Raw genomic sequence first — 27,077 nt, forward strand, 5'->3', positions numbered from 1 at the left:
CACAACATAATACCATGCTGCAGTCAAGCACATTAAACCCGCTTAAAACCCTCCAGGCTTCTCAAGAAACACAAACAAAAGAAAAACCTGTATGTTAAAATTTTGAGACAATTTGGTGCTGCCAAAGTTACAACAATCATAGACGTGGAGATGCCTACCAAAGATGGAACAAATTGCCGTGCGAGAAAAGCACACAAAGGCAAATACAATTTGGCCCCATATAACCGTAATCACATTCTTTCAAAGCTAACCTACAACCATCCGCACCACTATGTTGCAACTAACATCTGTTAACTTCTCACTAACTCAATAAAACACAAATACATGGTTTTCATACAAATGCTGCCAGATCCTATAGACAAAGTACTTGTGCACATTCTTCATTCTCTCAATACATACATTTAAGGCATAGTCGTGAGTACCTACTTGCAGGACACCCTGACACCAATGAAAACTCACTCGCAACAGATCAAACTGCGTCTTATAAATCCTAGAAATGTATCTCTAGCCTCAAAATTTGGTGAACGCAATGCCCTCAGCTCAAGTGATCATATGATCCCTAAGCAATCACAAAAACAACAAAATGAAGGGAATAAACCTCTCATACTACACGCTCATTTGTTGAATGTAGCTTCATGTCAGCCCATGTTTTTAAAGAACGCACATGACTTTGCTGTGCGCTCTAGCATGACGTCTTACTTTCATCCAAAGAGCGCTAGCATACTAACACACACCTAACCAAAGTAAATCTCTAAAACCAAGGCAATGCTAAACATGCATCTTAATTGCCTAAATCTTCGACAGCGCCTGGCAGACTAGGCACTGATGGAGTTGAGAGCCTCCCCAGTAGACCGGCTTACGCACAATGGCGTCTGCCCAGACGAATTGGCGGGCCAAACGTAACAGGGCTATAAAAGCCGAAGACATTTTGTAAATAAGAGCGGAATCTGAACTGAATTTCTGTACAGTTTCAACTTTCTCATAATATAAATAAACCTTTGTTTTATCACTAAGAACGCGTTTCCTCACTGGCGAGTATCGGCTATGTGGACGACGGTGGGAAGCCAGCTACCATAAAGAAACTCGCCGTACCTGCCATCAAACCTCATACCCCCTAGACCCTGTATAAAAAACGTGCACCGGGGAGAGATTCTTATCTTTTATATTAGGTGCCCCTTATAAGCAGGGTACCATGTATGCATTTTCTTGTTAACACCTATTTCAAGATAGGCAGCACACTGGTGTCTCATACCCATTTGTCTCTTACACCAGTGTCTCTTATAAAGGGGTTAGGCTGTTATTACTAAGCACAGTATCATTTGAAATAGACACAATTTGGCTAGTTACAGAAACAAGACCGGGAGCACTCGTGTGGAAACTTCAGCAAGTAAGCTTTGTCCTCACTATGCTTCGTTTGATTCGGAGCTTCTACAAACTGCGGTTACCAGTAACTGTGTCGGCACAGAATGCAGAAGAATTGTGCTATTGAAGAGAAAACAATAGTCCGTGTTTTATTGAATGAGAATCCTCAGAACTGTGCCACCTTTGAAACTATTCTAACTTTCAAAAAGACCTGCATGGCCCAAGCAAACATTCTTAAGGCCGTTAGGCATATCACCGAGGCGCAACAGTGTTATATTGTAGGGTGAGATCGACCACTATCGACAGTGTATTTGGCAATTATAGAAACAGAAGATACAACAAAACAAGCCAGGAAACCAAGAAAACGAGAAAAAAATGCGATAAGCGGCCTTGTGTAATAATAACTACATGGAACGTTGCCATTTGTTAAATTGCTCAGTACACCATCTTTAGAACAAAATATGAAATAAACTTGTTTTTTCTTTAACTCTCAATATCCCAAAATATTTTTTGCTACCTTCGCAGTTTTTTAATATGAAATGTCACAAAAATGACTCGCTTTGCTGAAGAAAATCACAAAAATGTGAGTTGAAATACAATCGCAGTTCCTGTTCCATTGCAAGAAGAGACACCGCAAATAAAATAAAACTAACCTGAGCACTTTACTTTAGTAGTTTCAAAGAAAATGGGCCTTAAAGAAGCCCTAAACATACAGGAGGTATAGGGGCCTATTCTATACACTTAAAAGGCCAGCAAACAACACCGAAGGCTGTACTGGCATTCATGCCGAGCTGTCTATTATGTTGGCATGATACTGGGAGACAATGAACATCACAGCGCCAGTTAGTACGCTGCCCTGAGTCATATTTATGAGGACTTTTGATAATTCGAACTCCTGATAATATAAAAAGAAATCCCGAAGTCCATATAAAAAGAAATCCTGAAGTCCCCTAGGGTTTAAATTATCAAGAGCCCACTGTATGGCATAACTGATCTGATGCCAGTCTACTTGTGTACAGTAATATGAGTGCATTAATTTCGTAGCACCAAGGTTTCAACTTAGCAGAGGCACCTAGGCATAGAAAAGACATTGTTTCTTTTTTCATGCCTCAATGTCTAATAGTATGAATGACTATAGCCTAAACAAACCCTTCGCTTCACCTTGCCGTGAGATAGCGCTTTTAACAGCTCTCCATGCCAACATAAAACCAACATTTCTAGTTAAATTGGGAACAGCATGTTCGAATGACCATGTTTTAACTTCCTTGCTTTCATGACGTACTACTGGTGGTGAATCTCTATGAAAACATGCCACACAAATGCAAGCACAATGACGTAAGCACACCTGCATACTGACCGCACCAAGATCGGTCACTGTGCCAAGTATTTGTAAACACTAAAAGGAGCTGCCAATTGAGTTGAATCAAAACTGAAGCTCTTTTAATGAACACCCCAACCCCACCACTTACCTTTTCCGTCCTCTCTTCGGAAAGCTTATCAATGCGCTGATTCAAAAGCTCGATGGGTTCCTTGTAGCGGGAGCTACCGACGATGTCTTCGAGAAACTCGAGCATTCCTTGGTCATGCTCAGTCTGCGCCTTAGGCTTCATCAGAGCAATCTGCTCTACTTCTCCCTAATAGGATAAAGAAGATGCAACCTGTTCAACACTAACATTTCTACATCAAGGTCAACTAAACACAGGCAACATTTCAAGCAAAACACGTGTTGCTATCAAGGTATTGGCAAAGGAAAGCGGGCAATAATAAAATAGAAGATCCAGCTTCTCTGCTGTGCCAGTGGATCACAGCCATTAACGTAACTGGGAGGGGTGTGGGGGTTCATGCCTCCCCCCACCTTTGTGGAATTTTTCAATTTTGCACATTATATATTTATACGCACACATACAAATGCATTCACGAACTTACATAAAGTATGTAAGTTTGTTCAAGTATGCAGTTTGTTCAAAGGATTCAATCAAGATCAAGAAATTCAATCTGGATCAGGCCATATCGCTATCTAAAGTGACTGTTCGACACCGGTGTAAGTCACCTCTATATCCCATTTGAGCTCAGGATACTTGCAAAATTACAGGCTTGTGTGAATATTTTAAGCCTTCAAATATTTGTCTGAATATTAAAATATTCCAATTTGCTTCAATTCAAACTTAAATTATGGCAAATTTCAAAATATTTGCAGTGAATGAATATGCGTATATTGATCTGCATGTAACTTCCTATAAAAGTGGTTTCGCTGCAGTGAAGGGTGCTGGGGCTTGAAAACACCTATGAAGAAAAAATCCACATTGCCGTGTAGCCCCACTTAGAAGTTAAACATACTTGTTACTCTCACACTGATTTAAAAAGTCAAATACTGCTACTTTTGAAAGTTTTTTTCCTCTTTCTTTGAAAGAAAAAGAATCACATTTGCATAAGCCTTGTGTCAATTAAAAAAAACATTTTGCAAGTTAGTAAGGCCCCACAAATATGCCAATTTTACTTTATAATATTCAATATAGACTATTAAAATTCGATTCGAAATTATTCGACCAAATCACTATTTGTTTCAAATCTAAAGTTTACTATTTGCATAAGGCTACATTATAGAACAAGAGCAAAGCAAGAGAAAGGCAAGGACCTGGAGAATCAGAAACCGGTTGTGGTCAAGATCGATTCCAAAAGAGCGCAGTGTTTTTGTGGCCTCCTTGTAAGTGCAACGCTTGCCGTTCACAGTGTAGTAGGACGAGTTGTCTCGATGAGCCGTCCTGCCGACTACAAACTCCGAGTTTGGAACCACCTCGAATGTGTTCTGGTCCTACAATAAAAAAAAAAGGTAAAAGAAAAATAAAGAGAAAAAAAGTAAGCAGTGGCATTACTACAGTCACTGACAACCAAAGAACTTCACAAAGGCTCCGTTAGCCTATAGTCAGCGCCAAGTTATGGGTACAACGTGCCACCCAATAGGCAGGTCAAGAGATTCTGAATGTTTAGCACAGTTAACTGCACTGTACAGGTGTACCATATTTCATTTGTATAAAAAAGAGAAAAAGAAGAGACTAAAGAACCCTGAGCACGCAAATTACATATAAAAGAAAAAAGGGAAAAGCCTTACTGCTTGCCACAGCTATATTTGTTTGGCCTGACATAAACCACAGCTGCACTTAGGTGCGCTAGTACTAACTCAAGTAGATACAAACTTGGCACACCGGATACTCATGCAGGGGTGGAATAGCCGAAATACAATTTGGAGCAGTTTTTGAAGCAGCAAAATGTTACTTTTGGGGCACTAAATGCCATATTTGGAGCAGGTTGCACGAAAAAACATGCATTGTTCATCATTAAATACCAAATTTGGAGCGGTATATGAAAAGAAGGCTTACATTTAGAAAAAAAAATATGCATCAACCGTTCAACATTACCTAAATCGTGCAGTGTGAACATGAGCACTGCTATTTTAATGAAAGTAGCATTTTAAACCACCCTGCTGGGCAGACAATGATATAGTCCATATTAGCATTTGCTGCATCTGTCAAATCATTTGACAGGCTCTGCGAATTCAAATATCAATCTGCCAAGCTGGCGCCCTTGAAATTTGGGAGATTCGTAAAACCGAGAAATAGGGGTGACGAAAAAAAAAAACTGGCACACAATTTAGTTTTTTTTTTTATTGAAGCAGAAGTGTTATACACTGCTTAAAATGATTTCCAGTAGCTTATTCAGATGTCAGTGATTATACTGGTAATTGTGCGGCCTACACACGCATGAGTGGCTGAGCAAAAAGTGCAGTGTTCCACTAGCGCTAACAGCCCCTTCTAAATCTCAACACGCTTTTCTGCAGAGCACTAGTGTACTGCAGCGAAGGTGTCTCATAGAGCCATAGAGTTTCATACAATAATACCATGAGGAGAATCTGGCACTAGTGTCTACGTAGGTTCCTTCAGCGGCGCTTGTACCCCTATGAGAATTATGGGAGTACAGGCTTCAGATCTGCTTTGGATGGATCACGTTTTTGAAATTCACGACGCCCGTTTGCTTAGTGTAAACAAAATGATACGAAGTTACGTCTAATTTAAACTTGTTTCATTTTTTTGTACACAAACTCTATTGCAAAAGGTTTTTATGACAAGACAGTAGAAGTGAAACCTGGACAAATTTAACCGCCACGGTTGTTAATGCTCTGCCATTGCATTCTAGATTTGGCATCAAGATGTAATGAATAATTCTTTACATTTCAAAACAAAACTTCTTGTTCTGCCCTCGAAAGTACGCAACATCTATTTATGAAAATGACAGCATAGTATTAAGTGAGAAAAACTTAACGTTTCGTCTGCTGCGATGTCGGGTGCGTCTGTTCAAGTGGTCTGCCCCCAACGCACCTCTCGTTTTGTTGTGAAGTCGAGTCAGAAGAGCATGGCGGTGCATCTATTTCGCGTCGCCGCCTTTTCGCAGTTGATTTCAACGAGTTTTGGCAAGACGCACTAACAACAAACGTGAACTCGATGTATCTGATATCCTGCACAGGCATGGGATGCTACATCTATGCGCAGCGGTGAGTGGACATTGCTTCGCTTAAACTGTCAAACACAACTTATACAGCTCCAGCATTGCAGTAAATTGAGAGGCCTAGCAATTTTCAGCTTTTTTGAAGAACAAAGGTGCAGCTTCAGTCCTTTGCACTCACCACACTAGCCACTCTAAGCGAAAAATGAAACAAACTGTAGAAAAAAATCCGTAGACTGTTCACTGACTAACGCGATCCAATCCGAAGCCTGTACTTCGCATAATTCCCATGAGGGTACACGATCGCAGTTCCAGATTCTTCTCTAGGTATTATTGTATGAAACTCTATGATTACAACCAAAGGCAAGAAATTTTCTAACTGCTACACCAACACCCCACTTCCCACCCCTTTTTTTTTTTTTTCATCGTGGGGTTAGGTACCGCTTCGGCTCCCTTGCAAGGCACGTTTGACCAGGTAAAGTAACAACCACGTGCGCCCGTTGGCCTGACGACAATACCAGATATCTATCGCTGAGACCGTGGCAGGGACCACGCAATTCAAGGCAAAAATAAATGTTTCATGTGCTATTGCTAAAGCAATCAACGTGGTTGCCGGCAACGCCAGCTTTCGCAGCACGTCCAGCTTGTTCGCGTGAAGAAAATGCAGCATACGCTTTTAGCTACAGTTCTATACAAGCCATAGCCGTTGCTTCGGGCTAAGAAATCTACATCTCCCGTGAAAAGTTAGTGGCTACAGCAACGCATTTTTGTCTTAAAATTCCATCGCCCCATCGATAGGTATTCGCTGCGGTCAGCCGACTGATGGGCGCGCAGCGTTGTTACTTTATCTGGTCGATCGCGTCTCGCGAGCGTATGGCTGGTGCCTAGAATATTTGAAGTATATTCTAGGCACTATAGTTCAGGTCTGCAAAGTTTTTACTGATGGCCCGAACTGCAAGTGGCCGACGTAGCCTGCATTTCTCGCCGAAAGCACCACGCCTGCGAAAAATTTTGAGGCTGGCTGAGCATTTTGGTGCAGCGTAGTGCAATTTCAGCAAATTTCACGGGTTTGGCACAGCTCGGCGCAACAATCGGGAACTGTATCAAATTGGCGCAATCGGTGCAGCTGTTCCACCCCTGCTCATGCTATAAATGATGCCACAAGAGAAATCAGGCCAACAGCTTTTGCTAGGCTGAGTTCCAGATTGCAATGCTTAAATTACACCATGCTTCAGCGCCGATACCCAAGTGGTATCGCTGTTGTGCACAGCCAAGAGAACGTTAAGGGCTCGAGTTTGCTGTGCAACACTAGATTAATTTGGCCACCTGGATTCTTTAATGTGTCCAGTGCTCAGAGATTAAAACAGATCAAAACTTTAAGCTTAACAGCTAACAAGTGTACTTGCTCGGGATAACCACGCTATGTTGCTTTGAATATGGCCATTAGAGATGGTGTCAACTCATATACTAATGTTCAAGCCAATATTACAATGATGGGATAGGAAAAGACGATGACGGAAACGAAAGCACGTGTGCCCCACCTAGGCCTAGAATGTTGCTCTTCACTCCATGTGCACTGTTATTAAGCCTAAGCACCCAGCAGCATTTCACCCTCGTTGAAACTAAGCCACCACGCATGAAAATTAAGCTTATCCCCTCATGTTAGAAGCGCAATACCATAATTGCTAAGCCATCACAGTGATTTGAGCAAAGAGATGTTGCAACATACCGTGTCAACGATTTTCTGAAAGTAGACATTCACGGTGCAGCTGTCCAGGTTATTATGGCTCGTGCTGTTGTGGATGAGAACACCGACTTTCTTGGACCGGATTTTTTGCGCCCGGTAACCGAAGACAAAGAGCATAGAGTCGATGACGTTCGACTTGCCACTCCCGTTGGGCCCAACAATGGCTGTAAAATTCTGCACCAGAAAGTTGAGACACTATTACACTTAGGATTTCAAAATAGGACACAAAACAGGCACCTTTACAAAACGTTAGTGCGACCAGCTTTCTAGTAAAGTTGCATAAGTTGGGATTTTCATCAAGTTTACCTTAAAGGTACGTTGGAAAGCACCCAAAGTAAAGGGCTGCAGTTCATTTACTCTGAAATATTTCCATTTGTGGTAACACTGCTTAAAGTGTAAACTTGCTAGTGTATTACAAGCTGCTGCAATATCTGTTTCTCATGTTTTACTTCGCTTAAGGTAGTGTAGCTGAATGCAAGCATCTGAAACAGCCCCTTCATTGTTCAAGTAGAAACTGTCAGCATGAGTTCCTAGGGCAGTATGCCACAGGCTGAGACGCACATCCACGTTCGCTCCTCCCTCCCCCTCGAGACCTACAGGTATGGAAAATGTTGCTGGAGAAAGTTGGCAAAACAAAACAGTGTCGACAACTTCTGTAGAAAAACAGAAATCGCACTTCCTTACATAGCAAGAATAATGACACATACACTTTTTATCCAAAGTTAACCTGCTTAGTAACCAGTGCAACGAGCAAGGTTGCGTAAAAACACAGGTTATTATTTGAGAAACGTTAGCCGCAACAAGCTGGTACAGGCAGGAACCCGGCAAGCACGAGCCACACACGGACGTCAACGTCTTCTTTCCCGCTGGCACAGAGCTGGCGCCACTATGCTTCGGTACAATTACTCCCGGCGCAGAAAGGAGTCAACCTGGCGGCCTAGGGAAAGGACACGACAACGGGGTCATAGCACGGTTTGAGGCGTGATACGTGTACTGTTTCACGCCCACGGCAGCATTGGTTCGAAGGTGGATCAATGGGCTCAACTTCATAGTTGACAGGAGATGTTTGCCGCACCGCACGGTAGGGGCCATGGTATTTCGACGAAAGCTTCGGTGAAGGACCGAGAGGGGTAGACGGGACCCAGAGCCAAACCAGCATTCCTGGGTTATAGTGTACAGTAGACGCAGAGGAATCGTGGTCAGTTTTCTGGCGCCATTGGTCTTGTGCGGTAAATGAGCGAGCGAGTTGACGACACTCTTCGGCATAAGCAGCTGCTTCGGAAACAGGCGTCGCTTCGGAAACATCAGGCCTGTAAGGGAGAATGGTGTCCATGGAGCATAATGGCTCACGTCCGTACAGGAGGAAGAAAGGAGAAAAGCCAATGGTTGTTTGTGGCGCAGAGTTGTACGCGTACGTGACAAAAGGGAGCACTTGGTCCCAATTAGTGTGGTCGTCAGAGGCGTACATGGCAAGCATATTTCCAAAAGTACAGTTAAAGCGTTCCGTCATGCCATTGGTTTGAGGATGATATGCCGTGGATTTCCGATGGACAGTGCGACATGCCTTGAGTAGCTCGTCGACGGCGTTCGAGAGATACACGCGTCCACGGTCAATCAGTAATTCACGAGGTGCACCGTGTCGCAAAATGAGATGGTGAAGAAGAAGAGACGCAACGTCTTTCGCAGTGGTAGCAGGCAGCGCAGATGTTTCAGCGTAGCGTGTCAAATGATCCACGGCGACGATAATCCACCGGTTGCCTCGAAGAGAGTTGGGTAGAGGACCATAAATATCAATTCCGACGCGGTCGAATGGTCTCGCTGGGCAGGTTAACGGTTGCAAAGGGCCAGCAGTGCTGTGAGAAGGCGTCTTGCGTCGTTGACACGTGGTGCATGACCGAACGTACTGGCGAACGTGCCGATACATGCCGCGCCAGTAGTATCTTAGACGAAGGCGAGAGTAAGTCTTCAATACTCCAGCGTGGCCACACTAGGGGTCATCGTGAAAGGCAGCGCAGATGTCCAAACGCAAATGACGAGGGGTGACAAAGAGCCACCTACGGCCGTCCGTCACGTAATTGCGGCGATACAACAAGCCTTCACGGACAGCAAAGTGTCTTGCTTGACAAGAGAGGGAGCGTGAAGTCGTTTCTGACGAACTGTGAGAAAGGACGTCGAGCAAAAAATTGATCTAGGGATCCTTGCGCTGTTCGGATGGCATGTCAGTGATGCTCAACGATGACGAATCGCAAATGGCAGTTGATAAGCAGGCAAGGTCAGGAGGCAGTGGAGAACGGGATAGTGCATCGGCATCTGAATGTCTGCGTCCTGAGCGATAAACAACACGGATATCGTATTCCTGAAAGCGTAAAGCCCAACGAGCGAGGCGTCCAGTAGGATCTGTCATGGACGCTAACCAGCATAAGGCATGGTGATCTGTGACAACATCAAACTGGAATCCGTAAAGGTAGGTGCGAAATTTTCCTATGGCCCAAATGATAACCAAGCACTCCTTTTCCGTGACGGAATAGTTGGACTCTGCCTTCAGTAGTGTACGGCTGGCGTAGGCGACAGCGTACTCGTCGCAGCCATCCTTGCGTTGAGCGAGAATGGCACCGAGGCCGACACCGCTTGCATCCGTGTGAATTTCAGTGGGTGCATTGGGATCGAAGTGGCAGAGAACTGGCGGAGACGTGAGTAGCCGGCGTAGCGCCGTGAATGCCTCAAATGCCTTTCTGCGCGGGGAGTCATGTGAATCAGGTGTCACATTGTCACAGAACGAGCGCTCAAAAAGGGCGCGCCGGCAAATTCTCGCGACGAAACGCCAGAGTGACGCCCCGAGGTCAACGATAAAAAAAAAAGAAAACAAACATCCAAAGACTCCCCGGGCGCGCGACTCTCTCTTTCGGAAGCGTGGGTTCGCCGACGAACCTCCTCTCATCGGCGCCCGAGCAAGCACTGGAACTTTCTAGATGGAAAGGGGCGGGGTGATGCCGGGTTGAGTCATCCGTCGCGGACGGCCCTCGTATCGTCTCGACCTTTCCCCCAGCCTTCGCTGCGCATCGCGCCGACGAAATGATGAGAACTTTCTGGAATCTCACGCGAAAGGTATTTAATCGAGCAGCCGAGATGAGAGATTAGGAGAAGACGGAAGTTAGCGCCAGAGCTCGTAGGGATTCCGCCGTGTAGTCGGCGAAGGTTTTGCCCGTAGGGACAAAGCAGGAGAAGAAGAGGATTTCCACCTGAGGGGTGACGACTTGAGCTACAGGCAAGAGCGTGTGTCTACCGCTATCGAGCGAAGACGCGTGGCAACAGCTGCGTGTGAGAAGCCGACGTGTTTCCGGCGAAGAAGTTTGAAGCTTGGAGAGCGGCCAAGTGAAGACGTGAGCTTTCCTGGAAGAGAAACTTCGGGGGCAGCGGAACGACAGAGGTTTCCTGGAAGAGAAACTTCGGCGCAGCGGAACGACAGAAGTTTCCTGGAAGAGAAACTTCGGGGGTAGCGGAACCACAACAACGCTGGACTTTGAGTGAGTGATTCTCGGAAGAGTATCATCCAGACTTTTATTCCAAGAACTTTGGACTGAATAGGTTTTCTATCTCTTTAGTCTTAAGGTATGTCACCACCTTTTTGTAAATTTTTTTAAATTTTGACCTTTACGATATTTTAAAATGGGCTTATAAAGGATCTTTTTAAATGATGTTGATATGCAGAAAAGGGTGAAAAAAATCAGAATTGGATTTGTTATTGACAAAACATTGCCCAAACTTGGCCTTTACGCGAACAGTCATAACTTGAGAACGGAGCGCCGGAATTATAAAGTTTTTGGCACAAAGGTAGCCAACTCATGGTACTGTGCAATGAACTAGGATCTTTGCCATTTGATCATTGGGAATCAAGTTAGAGTAAAAATACCAAGGAAAACAAAAAAAAAATGATGTTTTTTCCCTGCAATGCTTCAACTAAAGCATTTTTACAGAAAAACTTACCAATCGTTTTTATTGATCCTAGTTCGTTGCACAGTTCAGTAATAAAGGAACGAACATTCAAAGTTTCATTGAAAAAGATTTATTGGTCATGAAGTTACAACTGCTGGCGTAACAAAAAAGTGCAAAAAATCAAGTTTTGAGCAAAACGAGTTTAAAGTTTTTCAATGCTTGTACAACAGGATGATGGCGCCCTACACAGTTAAAATCCACCAGGCACATAGGTAGGGCCCTCCTTAGATGCCATGAGCTCTTTTTTAGCTTTTGTTGCTGCTCGTCTTTTCTTCCGGTGTTGTTTCGCTTCGCCAGTCGACTAACGCTGGGCCTTCCTTACACGGTGCTGGTCCCTAGTGTAGCATGCTACGATAGTGTAGTGGCCAGGTTCGATGCCTGCTTCTTTCAAAATAGCTAGTACACGTCTGTTACCATCATTGAAGTGGCACACAGCATCGTATAAACCAAAAAGTAGGATGGGCAGGCTCATGTGAACGTCTTTGGGAACCCGTTGCCAAATCATACCGTTGAAGCACTCGTTGGCGTTTTGGGTTTTCCCGTGCAGGCACTTCTTCAAAAGCTCATCCGTGCAAAGGTCAGCGTACACAGGCTTCGCTTTGTTAAGTACCTCATTAGATAGGCCTCCCTTGTGCTTGTAGTATCCACTTCCCAGTGCGTTCCGTCGGTTAAAACTGCACCAACTCTCAGGGCCAAGAGGGCACAGACTATGCCTCGGAGTTTCATCTGTGGAACTGCACTGGAACAGGCTCGCTAATGTGGCTTGCTTCATTGCCTGCCAGTCTCCCACATTTGTTCTGATGGCAATACGATAATATTTCTGCAGCCTGTCAATTAGAACATTTGTTAATTTTCCTTTCCCTCCAAGTCCGCGAACACTCTTTTTGAGCTTTCGTAGGCGGCATCCTACACGCTTCTGCATGTGCCCGATACAATCAAGTTTGCGCACACTATTTGGTCCATATATGTCCTTTATGGCCACATGGCTCTTGGAGTCGCCATCTCCATAGAAGTCTACATATTTCAAACCACGACTTCTTTCTGCACGCTCAAACATACGGTAGAGCCCTACTGCCTCCATACCACCGGCACTACCGGTATAGTTAGCTTGGCACTGAGTATGGTTTGCCTTCCACTCCAGAAATTCAGCACTTATGGGGCTCAACTTGCTTTTCGCATGACATGCCCTGCATTTGCTTGACATGCCTTCTACATCAATAATTTTCCCAGTATCAATCGATATCAAAGACACGCAGCCATTCAATGAGGAATGCCCTTGCCTTTGCCACGTACTGTCACCTGACACACCACATTCAGTACTTCGCACAACACAACGCACTTCAGTAGCGGCATTCATCATTGATTTAGATGCAACATTCTCCGCAGCTTTACAAAGCTTTGCAGGTCTCTTTTGGTAGGCAGAATGCCAAGGCGGCGACGGCATGTTCATAACTTTCGCCAGTGTCACAGCTCCAGAATACCCCTTGCCTAGCTGACACATTGCGTATACCAGACGCAAGTTGTTCTCAATAGAACTTCCTGTCTTCTTTGATGATTCAAATGAGTGTACATATGCGCATGCACCACACACAACAGCATATGAGAAGGATATTCCATGCTGGGAGCACTCCTCCAGGCTCAGCGAGGCGTTCTTGCATTCCGGGCAGGCGAGCATTGCAAAAACAGATGAAAGGATCTCCATGTCAATAATCCTATTTTCTGCAGTAAAGGGTCTGGCATCGGCACTTCACAGCTGTCGTCCAAGTTCGCAAGCTTCGCAGCACTCGCCGATACATCCCCGTCCACATGGTCGACGGTCGGAGCATTCACAGGGTGTCGATTGCCAATGAACTTTCGTTTCAGCCGTCTTTTGACCCTGAACTTCGCCATACCTGTTTACAAAAACGTTCAGCCTATATTTGTACTACTGCTACTAAAGATATCACGTGTAAAAAATACAAACTACGCAGAATTAACAGCAGCAGCATGAAGCGCGCGCAAAGTAAACAACAGAGACTCTCGTAGCTTCACGCGTCCCCCTTACGGATATTTAATGCAACGTTTTAAAAAACAAAGACTTTTAAGTTGTCTTTAAACAAGTTTATAGTTATCAAACAAATACATAACAGAAAAATTACAACATTTGCCGCTGATGTTCGCTAACTTATCAGTTTCTGTTAGCACACAACACTAGTTTCGCAACCGTTCACCACATGTTCGAAAATTGGCTATAACTTCGGAACTAAATAAGATAGAAACATATTTCTTTCGGCAAAACATTTTTGAATGATTGGGGATTCTTGGAATATAAAAATTAAAAAATGCGTTTAAAAAAAAATGCGTTTTCAAAGGTGGTGACATACCTTAAAGTGTCTTGGTTGTTCAATGCATGCGACTGCATTGTAGTGCGTATTGTTGTCCGTGTCCGTTGTTTCGAGTGTGGCTGATTGTACTGTGTAGTACGTTGTTTGGTGGGTGACATATAGTATTCAACTATTGTGGAGTGTGCATACTTGTGTATTGTTTTTGATCAGCCATTATTGAGAATATAATTCTGTTTTGTTTATCAACTCTCGGCTCTGACTTGTTCTTTGGGCGACAGCCGGCGTCCGCTGGCGCGCCAAAAAGGACCATTTCTAAATTGTCCACGCTTTCGTGGTGCGGTTCGGGGGGCCGATACTTCGGCCCTTGGAATTAGCCCGGCGATCGCCTCCCTAATTAACGGGACCTGTGACAATTAATCTGGCGTCCGCGACTAGAACCTTTTAGTGCACAGTGTGTCCAAAGTAGTGAGAAAGAGCCTCGAGTTGTTGATAGTGCTATCGGAACGATTTTGTGTGTTGCTCAGTGTTCTCGTTAACGAGTGCAGGGGAGTGTTGCGATAGACTGATTTAGGCAGATACTTTTTGCATGCGGCAAGACTTTATTTGCGAGACAGAATGGATCTCGAAAAGTTAGTCGCTCTTGATGAGAAGATGGGTCTTTCTGGCGCCGAACTATGAAAGTGGGTCACCCAGAAGGAAAAAGAAGAAAAAGAGAGGGCCAAGGAAGAAAAAGCAGCTGAGTTGGAGAGAGAGAGGTTGGCAGCTGAGAGAGCGAAGGAAGAAAGAGAGCAACAATTGAAGTAGGAGCTGGAGAGAGAAAAGTTGGCAGCCGAAAGGGCGAGAGAAGAAAGAGAGGCAAAGGAGCGACAGCTGAGAGAAGAAAGAGAGCAGCAATTGAAGTTGGAGTTGGAGAGAGAAAGACTGGCAGCTGAGAGGGCGAAAGAAGAAAGAGAGGAAAGGGAACGGCAGCGACAGCACGAGATAGAACTCGAGCGGCTCCGTTTGCAACAGCGAAGTGAAACTCCGGTCCAAGCTAGAGTTGAAAGCTGCGAACGAGAGGACCATGACTTCCGCTTGAACCCAAGCAAGCTGCTCGTAGCGTTTGACGAAAGGAAGGACGACCTTGACGCGTACCTTCACAGATTTGAGACGATTGCAAGGAGCCAGAATTGGCCGGAACATCAATGGGCAACTGCTTTGAGTACTTGCTTGAGTGGTGAAGCGTTCAGTGTGTACGGTAGGCTGACGCCGACCGATGCAGCCAACTATGCAAAGGCGGAAGCTGCTTTGCTGAAGCGATTTAGATTTACTGTGGAAGGATTCCGGGACCGATTTCGGACAGGAAAGCCAGCTGATGGTGAGACGGCTACGCAGTACGCCGCCCGACTTTGCCATTATTTCGACAGATGGATTGAACTTTCAGGGACAGCGCAGGAGTACGATGAACTTAGAGAGCTCCTAATTAGAGAACAATTTCTTACTAGTTGCCACCCAAGCCTGTTGCTGTACTTGAAAGAGAGGAGAGCTAAGTCACTTGAAGACATGCTTGAATTAGCTGATCAATTCTTGGAAGTGCAAGGTGGCACTAATTTCACCAAGGTCAAGAAGGAGTGTCCTGAAGATTCGAAGAAATCGGCTCCCGAAAAAAACAAGCGTGCACCGGAGAGCATTCCGCGATGTTTTCTGTGTAACCGAGTGGGTCATCGCGCGAACAACTGTCGAACGATCTTTACGAGCCCTACGGTATTAAAATGTTTTAAGTGTGGTCAGACTGGGCACAAAGCACACGCATGTCAAAACGGAGCGAGTCAAACTCACCAGGTATCCTGTGTGCAAGCGGCACCGAAATCCGGTAATAATGCCGTCACTGATGGATTCGTAGAGTTGAAAAATGGGGAGAAAATTCCTATTGTGGGTGCTGTAATGACGAAACAGCCAACCGGCGTTACGAAGGGAATGCCAACGCTGCCTGGAAAAGTTGCGGGCAAAAAGGTTACGGTGTTAAGAGATACCGGTAGCTCCACTGTTATCGTGCGAAGAAATTTGGTACGGGAAAGTGAGTTAACAGGTGAAACGAAACCAGTCTGCCTAATTGACAGTACGGTTCGGATGCTTCCCGAAGCAGAGATTGAGGTCGAACCCCCATACTTCAGCGGGAAAGTTACTGCTCTATGCATGACGACCCCCCTGTACGACCTCGTCATCGGAAACATCGACGGGGCGCGAGGGCCGAATGATCCAGAATGTTTGGGAGAAGACCCTAAGATAGAGCCCTCGCCAACCCAGCGACCGCGAGATACAGTGGAGGAGCATCCCGTGACGGATCGCACTCGAGCCCAAGGTGAAGCCGCGGTGCAAGAGACAGTGAATGAGAACATGATCGTATTGAAGGAGTTTACGTGCTGGGCAGCTGGACTTACGTCAGCTCGACCTCAAGCGACCGACAATGTAAAGGTGACGGAGTCGGCCGGCCAGGCCCAATGTCGTGACATGAACAAGCGGGTGACCGGATCGGTTGAACGTTATGACCCGTTAACGGTGTCGGAAGTTGACAACGATGGCTGAGACGCCGCCGGAACAAAACGAGAAAAAACAATAAGAAGAGATCGAGAGAGCACTGCAAGAAAGGGCGCAAGTTGCTCGAAATGCACAGGATAGGTGCTGAGGTCAAATCGGAATGTGTTTGGTAGGGCTGAGTGCCATATGTTGTGTTAATGTTCTTGTTATCCTGTGTCACAACTGTATGTCGAGCGAATCAAAATTTTTGTTGCGGTGATGTGATGTATAGTATTGTACAATTGTGGTAATGAGAGAACTTTGTATATTTGTATTGTTTGGAATATGTGATAGAGTATTGTATTCATGTACCTGTGGCTATATTCTATGTGTTGTGAGATTGAATTGCAATGTACAGTTGTATTGAGTGATCTATTGTGAATGTGAAGTGCCATGAGCGACGGTTTGTGTTTCAGAGTGTCTTTCAGAGTATGTGGTTCGCGCTCGTTTGTGCGGTTTTGAATATTATGAGATAATATTCTTAAAGTGGGGGGCAGTGTCACAGAACGAGCGCTCAAAAAGGGCGCGCCGCCAAAGTCTCGCGCCGAAACGCCGGAGTGACGCCCCGAGGTCAACGATAAAAAAAAAACGAAAACAAACATCTGAAGACTCCCCGGGCGCGCGACTCTCTCCCTCGGAAGCGTGGGTTCGCCGACGAACCTCCTCTCATCGGCGCCCGAGCAAGCACTGGAACCTTCTAGATGGAAAGGGGTGGGGTGATGCCGGGTTGAGTCATCCGTCGCGGACGGCCCTCGTATCGTCTCGACCTTTCTCCCAGCCTTCGCTGCGCATCGCGCCGACGAAATGATGAGAACTTTCTGGAATCTCGCGCGGAAGGTATTTAATCGAGCAGCCGAGATGAGAGATTAAGAGAAGACGGAAGTTAGCGCCAGAGCGCGTAGGGATTCCGCCATGTAGTCGGCGAAGGTTTTATCCGTAGGGACAAAGCAGGAGAAAAAGAGGATTTCCACCTGAGGGGTGACGACTCGAGCTACAGGCAAGAGCGTGCGTCTACCGCTATCGAGCGAAGACGCGTGGCAACAGCTGCGTGTGCGAAGCCGACGTGTTTCCGGCGAAGAAGTTTGAAGCTTGGAGAGCGGCCAAGTGAAGACGTGAGGTTTCCTGGAAGAGAAACTTCGGGGGCAGCGGAACCACAGAAGTTTCCTGGAAGAGAAACTTCAGGGGCAGTGGAACCACAGAGGTTTCCTGGAAGAGAAACTTCGGGGCAGTGGAACGACAGAGGTTTCCTGGAAGAGAAACTTCGGGGCGGCGGAACGACAGAGGTTTCCTGGAAGAGAAACTTCGGGGATAGCGGAACGACAACAACGCTGGACTTTGAGTGAGTGATTCTCGGAAGAGTATCATCCAGACTTTTGTTCCAAGAACTTTGGACTGAATAGGTTTTCTATCTCTTTAGTCTTAAAGTGTCTTGGTTGTTCAATGCATGCGACTGCATTGTAGTGCGTATTGTTGTCCGTGTCCGTTGTTTCAAGTGTGGCTGATTGTACTGTGTAGTACGTTGTTTGGTGGGTGACATATAGTATTCAACTATTGTGGAGTGTGCATACTTGTGTATTGTTTTTGATCTGCCATTATTGAGAATATAATTCTGTTTTGTTTATCAACTCTCATCTCTGACTTGTTCTTTGGGCCACAGCCGGCGTCCGCTGGCGCGCCAAAAAGGACCACTTCTAAATTGTCCACGCTTTCGCGGTGCGGTTCAGGGGGCCGATACTTCGGCCCTTGGAATTAGCCCTGCGATCGCCTCCCTAATTAACGGGACCTGTGACACACATGCGATTCTGATTGCCGAGGTATGTTGCCGGGATGCTGATCATCATTAAAATAGAATTTTCGGCGACAAGAGTAGCGCGCGACATGTCCTGGAATACCACAGTTGTAGCAGACGGGCCGGTTATCCGGAGTACGCCAAGAGTTTACAGGTGCTCGAGGTGGTGGAAAGGACCGATTTACCGGATAAACCGAAACTGGTGACCTGTAGTAGTTGGTGGCTGGACTGTATGAAGGGAGCGGTGGTTGGACAGGAGGTCGGCGGACGGCTTCTGCATAAGTCAGCGGTGCAGCCACTGATATTGGGGATGCGGGCGAAGGGAGAGCCTCGGCAACTTGCGTCTGAATAGCACGGCGAAGTGAGTGGTCCAGTGTTGTGGGGGTCTCGTTGATGGTGGCGACAAGAGAGAGCTGTCGAGCAACTTCCTCCCGGATGTACTGTTGAATTTGAGGCATTAACACGCTGTAGTCGGGGCCACTGCTTTTGCACTCCAAGGCCGAAATATCAGCTGTTTGCGTATTAGCGCAACGTATAAAAATTCGTTGCTTGCGCAGCTCATCGAAACTTTGACATAGCTGAATCACGGCCGTGACAATCTGTGGGTCTTTGGCCACAAGCATATGAAAAGCGTCGTCATCAATGCCTTTCATTATATTCTTTATTCTGTCAGCCTCCGTCATCCTGGCATCAACTCGCCTACAGAGGCTGATCACATCCTCAATGTAGCTCGGGAAGCTCTCACCATTTCGCTGAAATCGTCCCCGCAGTCCCAGTTCAGCACGAAGCTTACGCATGGCTGGACGACCGAAAAACGAGGTGACGGCCTCTTTGAAAACCGACCAGGTGGGGATGTCAGCTTGGTGGTTGGTGAACCATAGGTTGGCCAAATCCCTCAAGTAGAAGATGACGTGAGTCAGCTTCGCAGGGTCATCCCACTTGTTAATCGCGTTGGCATGCTCGTACTCTGCCAGCCAGTCCTCGACATTTTTATCTTCCGTGCCGTTGTATACTGGTGGGTCACACAGACGAAGTACACCAGAACACATGACAGGTGGCAGCGTGGAAGAGCCTTGTGGGGGATCGACGCGCTCGGTCATCGCGGACTGAGATGGTAGCTTACGGCTGCGGAGCTCCAGGACGTTACCCAGCACCTCCACCAAATGCAACGAGCAAGGTTGCGTAAAAACACAGGTTATTATTCGAGAAACGTTAGCCGCAACAAGCTGGTACAGGCAGGAACCCGGCAAGCACGAGCCACACATGGACGTCAACGTCTTCTTTCACGCTGGCACAGAGCTGGCGCCACTATGCTTCGGTACACCAGCTACATAGTGGTACCATTTGACATGCATTATCAATTTGTCTGTTGCATGTGTGATTGTTGTATTGGGTAAGCTTAGACGCGCATTTAAACCAACTCCCTGAGATAGCCTGTGGAAGGCTGGCAGTATCTGCGGCCTAATAAAGGAATCAAAGATTACAAACACGATATTTTCACATTAAGGCTTCCAAGAGCTGTTCCGACTATCATTCTTAACGTAGTTCTCGTAAAGCAAACATTTCCATTTATTTCACTGAAAAAATACAGAGAATTGGCAAACTGCCCATACGCTTACCTTGTGAAACGGTCCAATGATCTTTTTGCCTGCATACGATTTGAAATTGATGTTCTCGATCTTCTGTATCATGAGCCGGGGCCCCGTCGGATCAAACGTACATGATGCAGGTGGTGGTGGTGGGACGTAAATGTCGTCAATGCCTGCAGGCAGTGAGAAACGGATACAAATTGATCAATTAAAACTGAACTGCTACGGTGACAAACTGTGTTCTTGTTCACCTGCTCACAGTGGCGCATACCCACTATGGGGGAAAGCCATGTGTGGAACGTTGTTGTTTTTCTCTGGACATGGCACATGCCCAATGGAGGGGATTGGTAGAGTAGAAAGTGAATTTTCCTGATACTTTTGCATTGCTTCATTTCTAGGAGAGCTTGATAGTTAATGATTTGAAGTGCCAATTGCCAGTTTGAAAGTATGCATTGCACGCACAATTTAGCAAGATAACAATTTGTCACAGTGATATATTCCTGAGTCGCAAATAAAATATCCCTGAGGCTGCATCAGTGAAGTCAGGTTCTCGTAATTGCAGGCCCAGTTTTCGAAGAGGTGGGGCTAGTGTACTGTTCGTGAATAAATTTAACCGGTGAAAATTTCAAAATATGACATCATTTCCTCCTGATTACAGTCAATGCACATAGGGCATTTCAATAAACCTGATTTATGCAAGAAAAAATTGGGGGAGGTAAAGCGGCAAAAAAAAAACGTTCTTCAACCCTACACAAAATTAAGAAGCCGTGATAGTTTTCTTCTGAACATAACTCATACACAGTCGAAATTCCACAGTAGTCACTGGTAGAGGCGAGTGCATGACTTCCTTTACGCACGCTTCCGCGAAAAAAACGTGCGAATGTCTACTTGGTTTTGATTTAATTTCTGTATACTATGGCACATACCCACTCTGTGGGAGTGGCCACTAAGGCGTAGCGTAACCTATGAATGAGCATTACAATAATGGCAACTTATTTTTTGTTTTGTTTTGTTTCCCTGGGAGGTTGGCTCATACCCACTCAGGGGGATTGGCCAAGAAAGTGTAGTGCAGTTTTTCTGTGATCATTTTAACTATGTGTAATGAATTGGTATTATAATAAGACTAATGTAAAAATAAAAACAACATAAGAGCAAACGAAAAAAAATCAAGTTGAGCAATTTTGAGATTTGAGGTGTTATGATTACCACTCAGCTGCGTTTACTTCACTCTGCCCTGGGGAGTAATAAATAATTTTTTTAGATTGAAGATCACAAAGGTATACGCTTGGTTGCCTGAATATAATCGCAAACGGCATTGAAAGCATCCCTGTGGCAATGTCCCAAAGCTGAGGCGCCAAAGTTTAGCGCCGTTTCCGCCGTCAATCTAAGGTCTATTTTCCGAAATGGCATAACTAGTAACCTTTTTCTAAGTATCTCGTAGCGGCGACAATACAAAAAATAATGATCTAGTGATTCCATTTCTCCGCAGAATGCGCAGAGGGGTGATGTTGTCTGACCAGCTCTGTATAGATACAGGTTTAGGAGGGGGGGGGGGGGGGGGGGGACACGACATCGAAATTTAGTAATTAAAACTTCGAGCTTTCTGGACTGACTCCAGTGGGGTTGCCATGGAAACATGAGGTGGTTATAGTCTGTCCATGTAGTTACTTTTTCTATCGTATCAGTGGAGATTGCTGATTTTCGATATCTTATTGCCGTGATATATTCAACATCTGGCAGAATGGACAAAACTGGCCCATCAAGTGCGGCTCGTGCTAAGGAATCGGCCAATTCATTTAATCTTAATCCACAGTGTCCCGGAACCCATAGTAATCTCAGGAGTCTCAACTGCGGGGGTACTAATGTTTTGAATGTGCTTAGAATTCGAGAGTTCTCTGAAGCTGTCATAGCTGCACAAACTGAAAGAGAATCCGTCATTATGACTGCATTGTTTTGATGGAAGTTTTCGAAGAGCTAAAATAATCGCCAAGAGCTCCGCTTCAAAAACTGGAGTAAAATCAGGCAGTCTCACTGAAAAGGACCAGTCAAGCAAATCAGAGGCAATGCCTACACCTGCCTTTTGATTATTTACGGAAGCATCTGTGGCTATTATATTTTTAGTTTCTGCATGCTCCAAGTAATCTAATAATATGTTATTTAAAAATTTGAGGGATTGTAATTTGGCGTTTTGGGGGAATATATGGCAACTTACGGAAACCCCCCTCTTCGTCGTCATCCTCCAGTTCTTCTTCGTGGTTGTCTGCGATGTTGTTATCCGCCATCGTGGACCTTTCAACACTACGGGCACTGCTGAGAGAAGAGGAAGTCGAAACAACGGGCGATCAGCCGCGGTATTTGAATCGAGGGGGTTGAATCTTCACGCTGAACAGTTCCCGCAACAGTACTCGTCGGAAATGTGACAAAACGCGAAAGAAATGGGTAGAAGGCTAGTAAAAAAAGCGAATTATCGTAAACGTAGTAACCCTGCGGGACTGTTTTCTCGGCCCTGCGCTATAATTTTCGAAGTTTTCACGGTGTAAACGCGATTCGTAAGTTGAATTACCACCGTTGGTTTTCTATAACAACGGCCAAGTACGCGCCACAGAACACCTACCAGTTTGATGATGATGATGACGCAATCACCGCCTGTTGGTTATACCCGTCTTAAAAATTTGTCAACTAAAAAATACAACAAATACAGCTATAACACACGTTATTTAAATACGTTTCAAGTTGACAAAATAAATACAAGTTTTAAAGGATATGTTTTAAACAAAGCGAGCATTTATATTGCGTCACGGCGGCCATGCCGTTATATTTTTTCAAATATTTCTTTTATTCTCTCTTAGAGGCGAAGCGCACTTTACAGGGCGCAGCCTTGCTTGAGCTTGGAAAGTTGCTGGAGATCGCTACGCCGACTGCTTGCTCGACGTACGATACATCGCGAATACAATCGCGCACATTAGCGGGCGTTTATGCTGCTGACCGCACCGAGTACCGTAATTTGTCATCAACTGCTGCGATCTACCGACGGCCCTCAATCGCTACGCGCTGAAAGACCATGACGGATGAAGCTACGATCATGGGAAAACTGGAGTGCCTCAAGGAAATAAGGTAAGCGCTCATTGTTTTCATTCGTTTGTAAGGATCGTCCATTCCTTTTCAACCTGAAGCGCTCGATTACTTCGCGGTTAAAGACACGAAGAACGGCTTTCAATGCGAAGTGTTTACGAGTTTCCATAGTCGGGACGCCAACACCTTTTTGCGCATTAAACTATGCTCCGCTTGATTTCCCCGTTAATTGCACGCGTGCAATCTGTGGTCATATGTTTCGTTCAACTACGCGCGGTCTGTGCAATCAAATCGAAAGCAGCGTTAGTTTAGCTACTGTCCTGATGCTTCTGGATTGGCCGTGATGTGACGTTTATATCGGGGAGCGTCATCTGCGACATCACCAGATGGTTTGCGGTTTTTTAACGGCGTGTTAGCCTGGCTTTGCTATTTGCGCACCGTCGTCAAGAAAATACAACGCCTGCAAGTGTAGCGCACGATGCAGTAGTTCATGTCGGCCGGCATTTCACTATTGAAAATTTTACCCGTGATGTTGACTCCGGAGGCACTGTATCTAGGTGCCTCAAACTAACGCTCGCGTTTGTTCCTTGATAAAGTGCCCTAAGAAACAACATGGAAAAATTTTATTATCGCCTGACGAGACGTTTCCCTGCCTTCGACTTTTACTGCATTCTTAATGTTGTTCTTTGTCTAATTCAACTAAATGTGTCAGGAAGTACTTTCAAAATGAAGAAGCAATTACAAGGTTCAGGTGTAAAGGTAAAAGGAGGGCTCATGCATTAACTATAGTGTTGAAAATTCTGTTTAGCATGTAGGAGCTATGCATTTGCGCAAAAACACTCACTCTTAATAGGCACAATCAAAGATGCTCGCCCTCAAATGAGGCTGACTATAGTGGAAAAGGTATCTCTAATCATCTCGATCATTTGCACCTAACTTGACTTAAGGTGAAACGGTGTGAGAGCGTGCATTTGCTTTTCCACGGTTTTATTAATGAAACTTCGCTCTCTATCCAAGGGCCCGCACGGTTCAGATGGAAAAGCTCAAATCAAGGCTTCGCGGTGAAATAGAAGCGACGGAGAGCGAAGAACGCTGCCTCCAAGAGTACAGACACGAGATGGAACTTTTGCTTCGGGAGAAGATGGCCCACGTTGAAGAGCTGAGGCAGATCCATGCGGACATCAACGTGGTAGGTGGTAGCTTTGGATTTTGATTCAGTCCCTGCAGTAACTCACAACCTGACAATGCCACGCTTGAGCGGTTCTGTTGGTAGAACTCTACATAGACAGCACTGTGCATATTCTACCATGTGAAAAAATCTTGCACTGAACGAAAGAGGGGAATTAATCCCGGGCTCTTTTTTGTGTGTGTGTGTGACACGCAACCAGGCTCGTAGCAAGGGAGGCCATAGCCCCCTCCCCCTTCTTGAAATCCTGATGGAGGGGGTGCTCTATCAAAAATAAATAATTAAAGTAAGTATTCTTGTCAAATAATTTATGCCTTCAGCAAGCTCTCCCTCCACGCGAAAAAAATGTCTGGCTGCAGGCCTGGGCACAACCTTGTAAAACCAACAACGATGCTAAGGAACTTATAGGGGACATTACTGGCATATAGTTCTAGCTGGACTATAGTATTTACTTTCCATTTATGTCATACTTATTATACTATAGTTAAAAGCATGCAAGTAATGTTTCTTGTCGGTTGATTCGATTAGGTTGTGCCTAACACAAGTTTTGCATTGGGACATGCATGGTGTTGCACACCTCTGCGTCGGTGTTGGTTTTTCATGGGTTTGTACATTGTGCCTGCTGAGGGCAACTAACTGCTTAAATTTTGTTTTAGCAGTAGTGTCAGTAATTTATGCTTAAATTGTGTTGTACAGTTCAATATACAACACTGGCAGCAGAGAGGCACACATTGAGAGCACTGCTTCTGTCATCCATCTTGTCGCACTTTACAAGTAACTTCAAAGATGTATCATGACCATGTAGCATGGCTGTCGGTTCTGTTATGTGTCGTAAATGCAGTATTGCAGTGGCATCTTTAGTTTTTCTTACTAAATTTTATCCTCTCAGATGGAGACGGTAATCAAGCAGTCTGAGGAGGACAGGAACAAGCACCTCGACGGGGCTAAGCAAATGCACCACGAGTACAAGCCACTCAAAGATCTGGTCGACAAGCTCCGGTTGGAGATCGGCCTCTCCAAGCTGCCAGAGCTGCACGAGGAGGACCAAACCTTCAAGCCCGAGTCAGTGGAGTCTCCGTGCTCTCTTAATCACTCAAAGTGAAACCCCAAGGAAGTTGAGACCGATAAATTGCTGAGAACCTTATTTTCATTAACTTGGAACACAGATTCATTGTTAGTAGAAAAATTCAGTCTCCTATTGAATTTTCATGGCACTACTTTGGTACATGAAAATCTATGGGTGTGTTACAAACTTCAAACTTTTTTTTAGTCGTGCAATTTTGGCATGTTGGCTCAGTAAAGTACTTAAAGGTTGTCATGCTGAGTCTTTCATTCCCTTAGAAGACAGTGTAACAATTTTTAGTGATAAATAATTATGTAGGCCCTTGGAGATGCCATTAAAACCTGCAACATCAGCACAAGTTTTTGCAGGAACCTTCGCAACAACTCTGAGGCTTGGCAAGTAAACTAGGTAGTCATCTCGTGTAGACACTGGTAATAAACGAAAATTTCTGCAATTGACCTATTTAGGAAATGGAAAAGTGCCGTGACAGTACAGTCAAAAAAGCGTTGTGTCAGCTCCTGCAGAAATACGGTGTGGGACTTGAGGAATGTTGACTAAGTTTAGTGTTGGTGCTATTATGCAGGTTTTTCGAGAAGCAGAAGACCGAGTGGCACCAGAGCGACCTGACCGAAGCAGCCCTGCCCCCGTCCCTGGCCGCGGCCGTGCAGCAGATGCAGCAGCCGGGGAGGAGCAAGGCTCTCGCCGAACGCCCACAGCCCTCGGCCTTCCGCCAGCAGCCGCCGCCCATGAAGGCCAGTGCCTCTGACACTTTCTATGCCATTCGGAGCATTATGTTGTCTACAGACAATGCTTATTCGTCAAAACATGCTTTCCTTTCTCTAATGCTTGTGGGCCACTGCTTCATTATTTTCTATTATGATAAGATAATGCATGTTGTATGCCCCAGAAGACGCGAACTTTTTTTAGACAGTAGAGCTCCTTTATTACATTCCTCAACGCGCTACAGAAGAGCCAATAGTCTGGGAAAACAATAAGTCACTGTACAGTTTCAAACAATACAGTTTCTGTTACAGTTGCGAAACTGGTGCTTCATTGCATGTGCCTTGAAAGTAGCAAACGGGAATGTATCAGTAAAGTTTCAATGTATGTACTGAAAAACAGTCGCTGAATTCCTAACTCAGCCTTTGCATTTACGCCGCTGTTGTAAATTTGCACATACAGCAATTTAACACACGCTTTATGATAGCAGTTGCTGCATTCATCTGAGCTGTGCACCAGAAGACGATGCCTCAATCTTGGCCATCACGAACGCCCATAAGGATGCAGATGAACTTAAGCACTGTGTTGTAAGGGAAGCTCCTACAAGGTTTTATATCTGGTATGTATTTTGTATTGCAGGCGTGCTTGTCCTGTCACCAGCAAATCCATCGCAACGCACCCATCTGCCCTCTCTGCAAAGCAAAGAGTCGTTCCAGGAATCCGAAAAAGCCAAAGCGCAAGCTGGAAGATTAAGTACCTCATGCGCACTTTTAGGTCTCTTTGTATTGACCTATTCTGTTCTCTTTGTCTTTCTAATGGTGCCGTACGGGCCCTTTCCGTGCCAAGATTTAAAGGAACAACTTGTTGCACACACAGTATGACAATGAAAAGGCAACTATGTTAACATAACACAGAATGTATGATCTGTTGTGTATATTTAGTTGACCCACTGATGCATGCCAATGGCGTTTTTTGTTTGACGAATGATCGCCTGGCAGAGCGGTCACCAGAATTGCATGTTTACTGTTTGTAAGCAACACATGCACGTATGGCTCTGTGCCTACTCAAACGCTGCTGCTGTCGGCGTTAAGTTTTTCCAAGCTATCTTACGAGAATGCTAGTATATTGTTTTTACAGTGCTTTGCAGTACATGTAGTCAATAAATTCTTCTTTCCCATA

At 45.3% G+C, this 27,077-nt stretch overlaps 2 protein-coding genes across 2 annotated transcripts in view; one reads left to right on the forward strand and one right to left on the reverse strand.

Annotated features, from left to right (window-relative positions):
• Nucleotides 1-22,477, reverse strand: part of glu (structural maintenance of chromosomes 4-like protein gluon) — an 88,062-nt gene extending 65,585 nt beyond the window's left edge. Inside the window, exons 1-5 of the mRNA XM_037425586.2 lie at nucleotides 22,070-22,477; nucleotides 19,888-20,030; nucleotides 7,589-7,780; nucleotides 3,998-4,174; nucleotides 2,832-2,996 (exon numbers count right to left, since the gene is read on the reverse strand). Coding sequence (XP_037281483.2) covers nucleotides 2,832-2,996; nucleotides 3,998-4,174; nucleotides 7,589-7,780; nucleotides 19,888-20,030; nucleotides 22,070-22,139 — 747 coding nt within the window. The 5' untranslated portion in view covers nucleotides 22,140-22,477. The remainder of the gene's footprint in view (nucleotides 1-2,831; nucleotides 2,997-3,997; nucleotides 4,175-7,588; nucleotides 7,781-19,887; nucleotides 20,031-22,069) is intronic.
• A 238-nt stretch (nucleotides 22,478-22,715) lies between these two features.
• Nucleotides 22,716-27,077, forward strand: LOC119174601 (zinc finger C4H2 domain-containing protein). The gene is made up of 5 exons (XM_037425585.2): nucleotides 22,716-22,971; nucleotides 23,947-24,118; nucleotides 25,005-25,177; nucleotides 25,762-25,930; nucleotides 26,538-27,077. The coding sequence occupies exons 1-5, from the start codon at nucleotides 22,919-22,921 to the stop codon at nucleotides 26,649-26,651; spliced, it is 681 nt and encodes a 226-aa protein (XP_037281482.1). The 5' UTR covers nucleotides 22,716-22,918; the 3' UTR covers nucleotides 26,652-27,077.

Source organism: Rhipicephalus microplus, chromosome 5, assembly GCF_043290135.1.
Source record: "Rhipicephalus microplus isolate Deutch F79 chromosome 5, USDA_Rmic, whole genome shotgun sequence".
Taxonomy (NCBI): Eukaryota; Metazoa; Arthropoda; class Arachnida; order Ixodida; family Ixodidae; genus Rhipicephalus; species Rhipicephalus microplus.

Coding starts and splice junctions, on each gene's coding strand:
- LOC119174601 (XM_037425585.2), top strand. CDS start 22,919: ATGACGGATGAAGCTACGATCATGGGAAAACTGGAGTGCCTCAAGGAA. Junction 22,972..23,946: donor GAGTGCCTCAAGGAAATAAG/GTAAGCGCTCAT, acceptor TCTCTATCCAAG/GGCCCGCACGGTTCAGATGG. Junction 24,119..25,004: donor TCCATGCGGACATCAACGTG/GTAGGTGGTAGC, acceptor TTATCCTCTCAG/ATGGAGACGGTAATCAAGCA.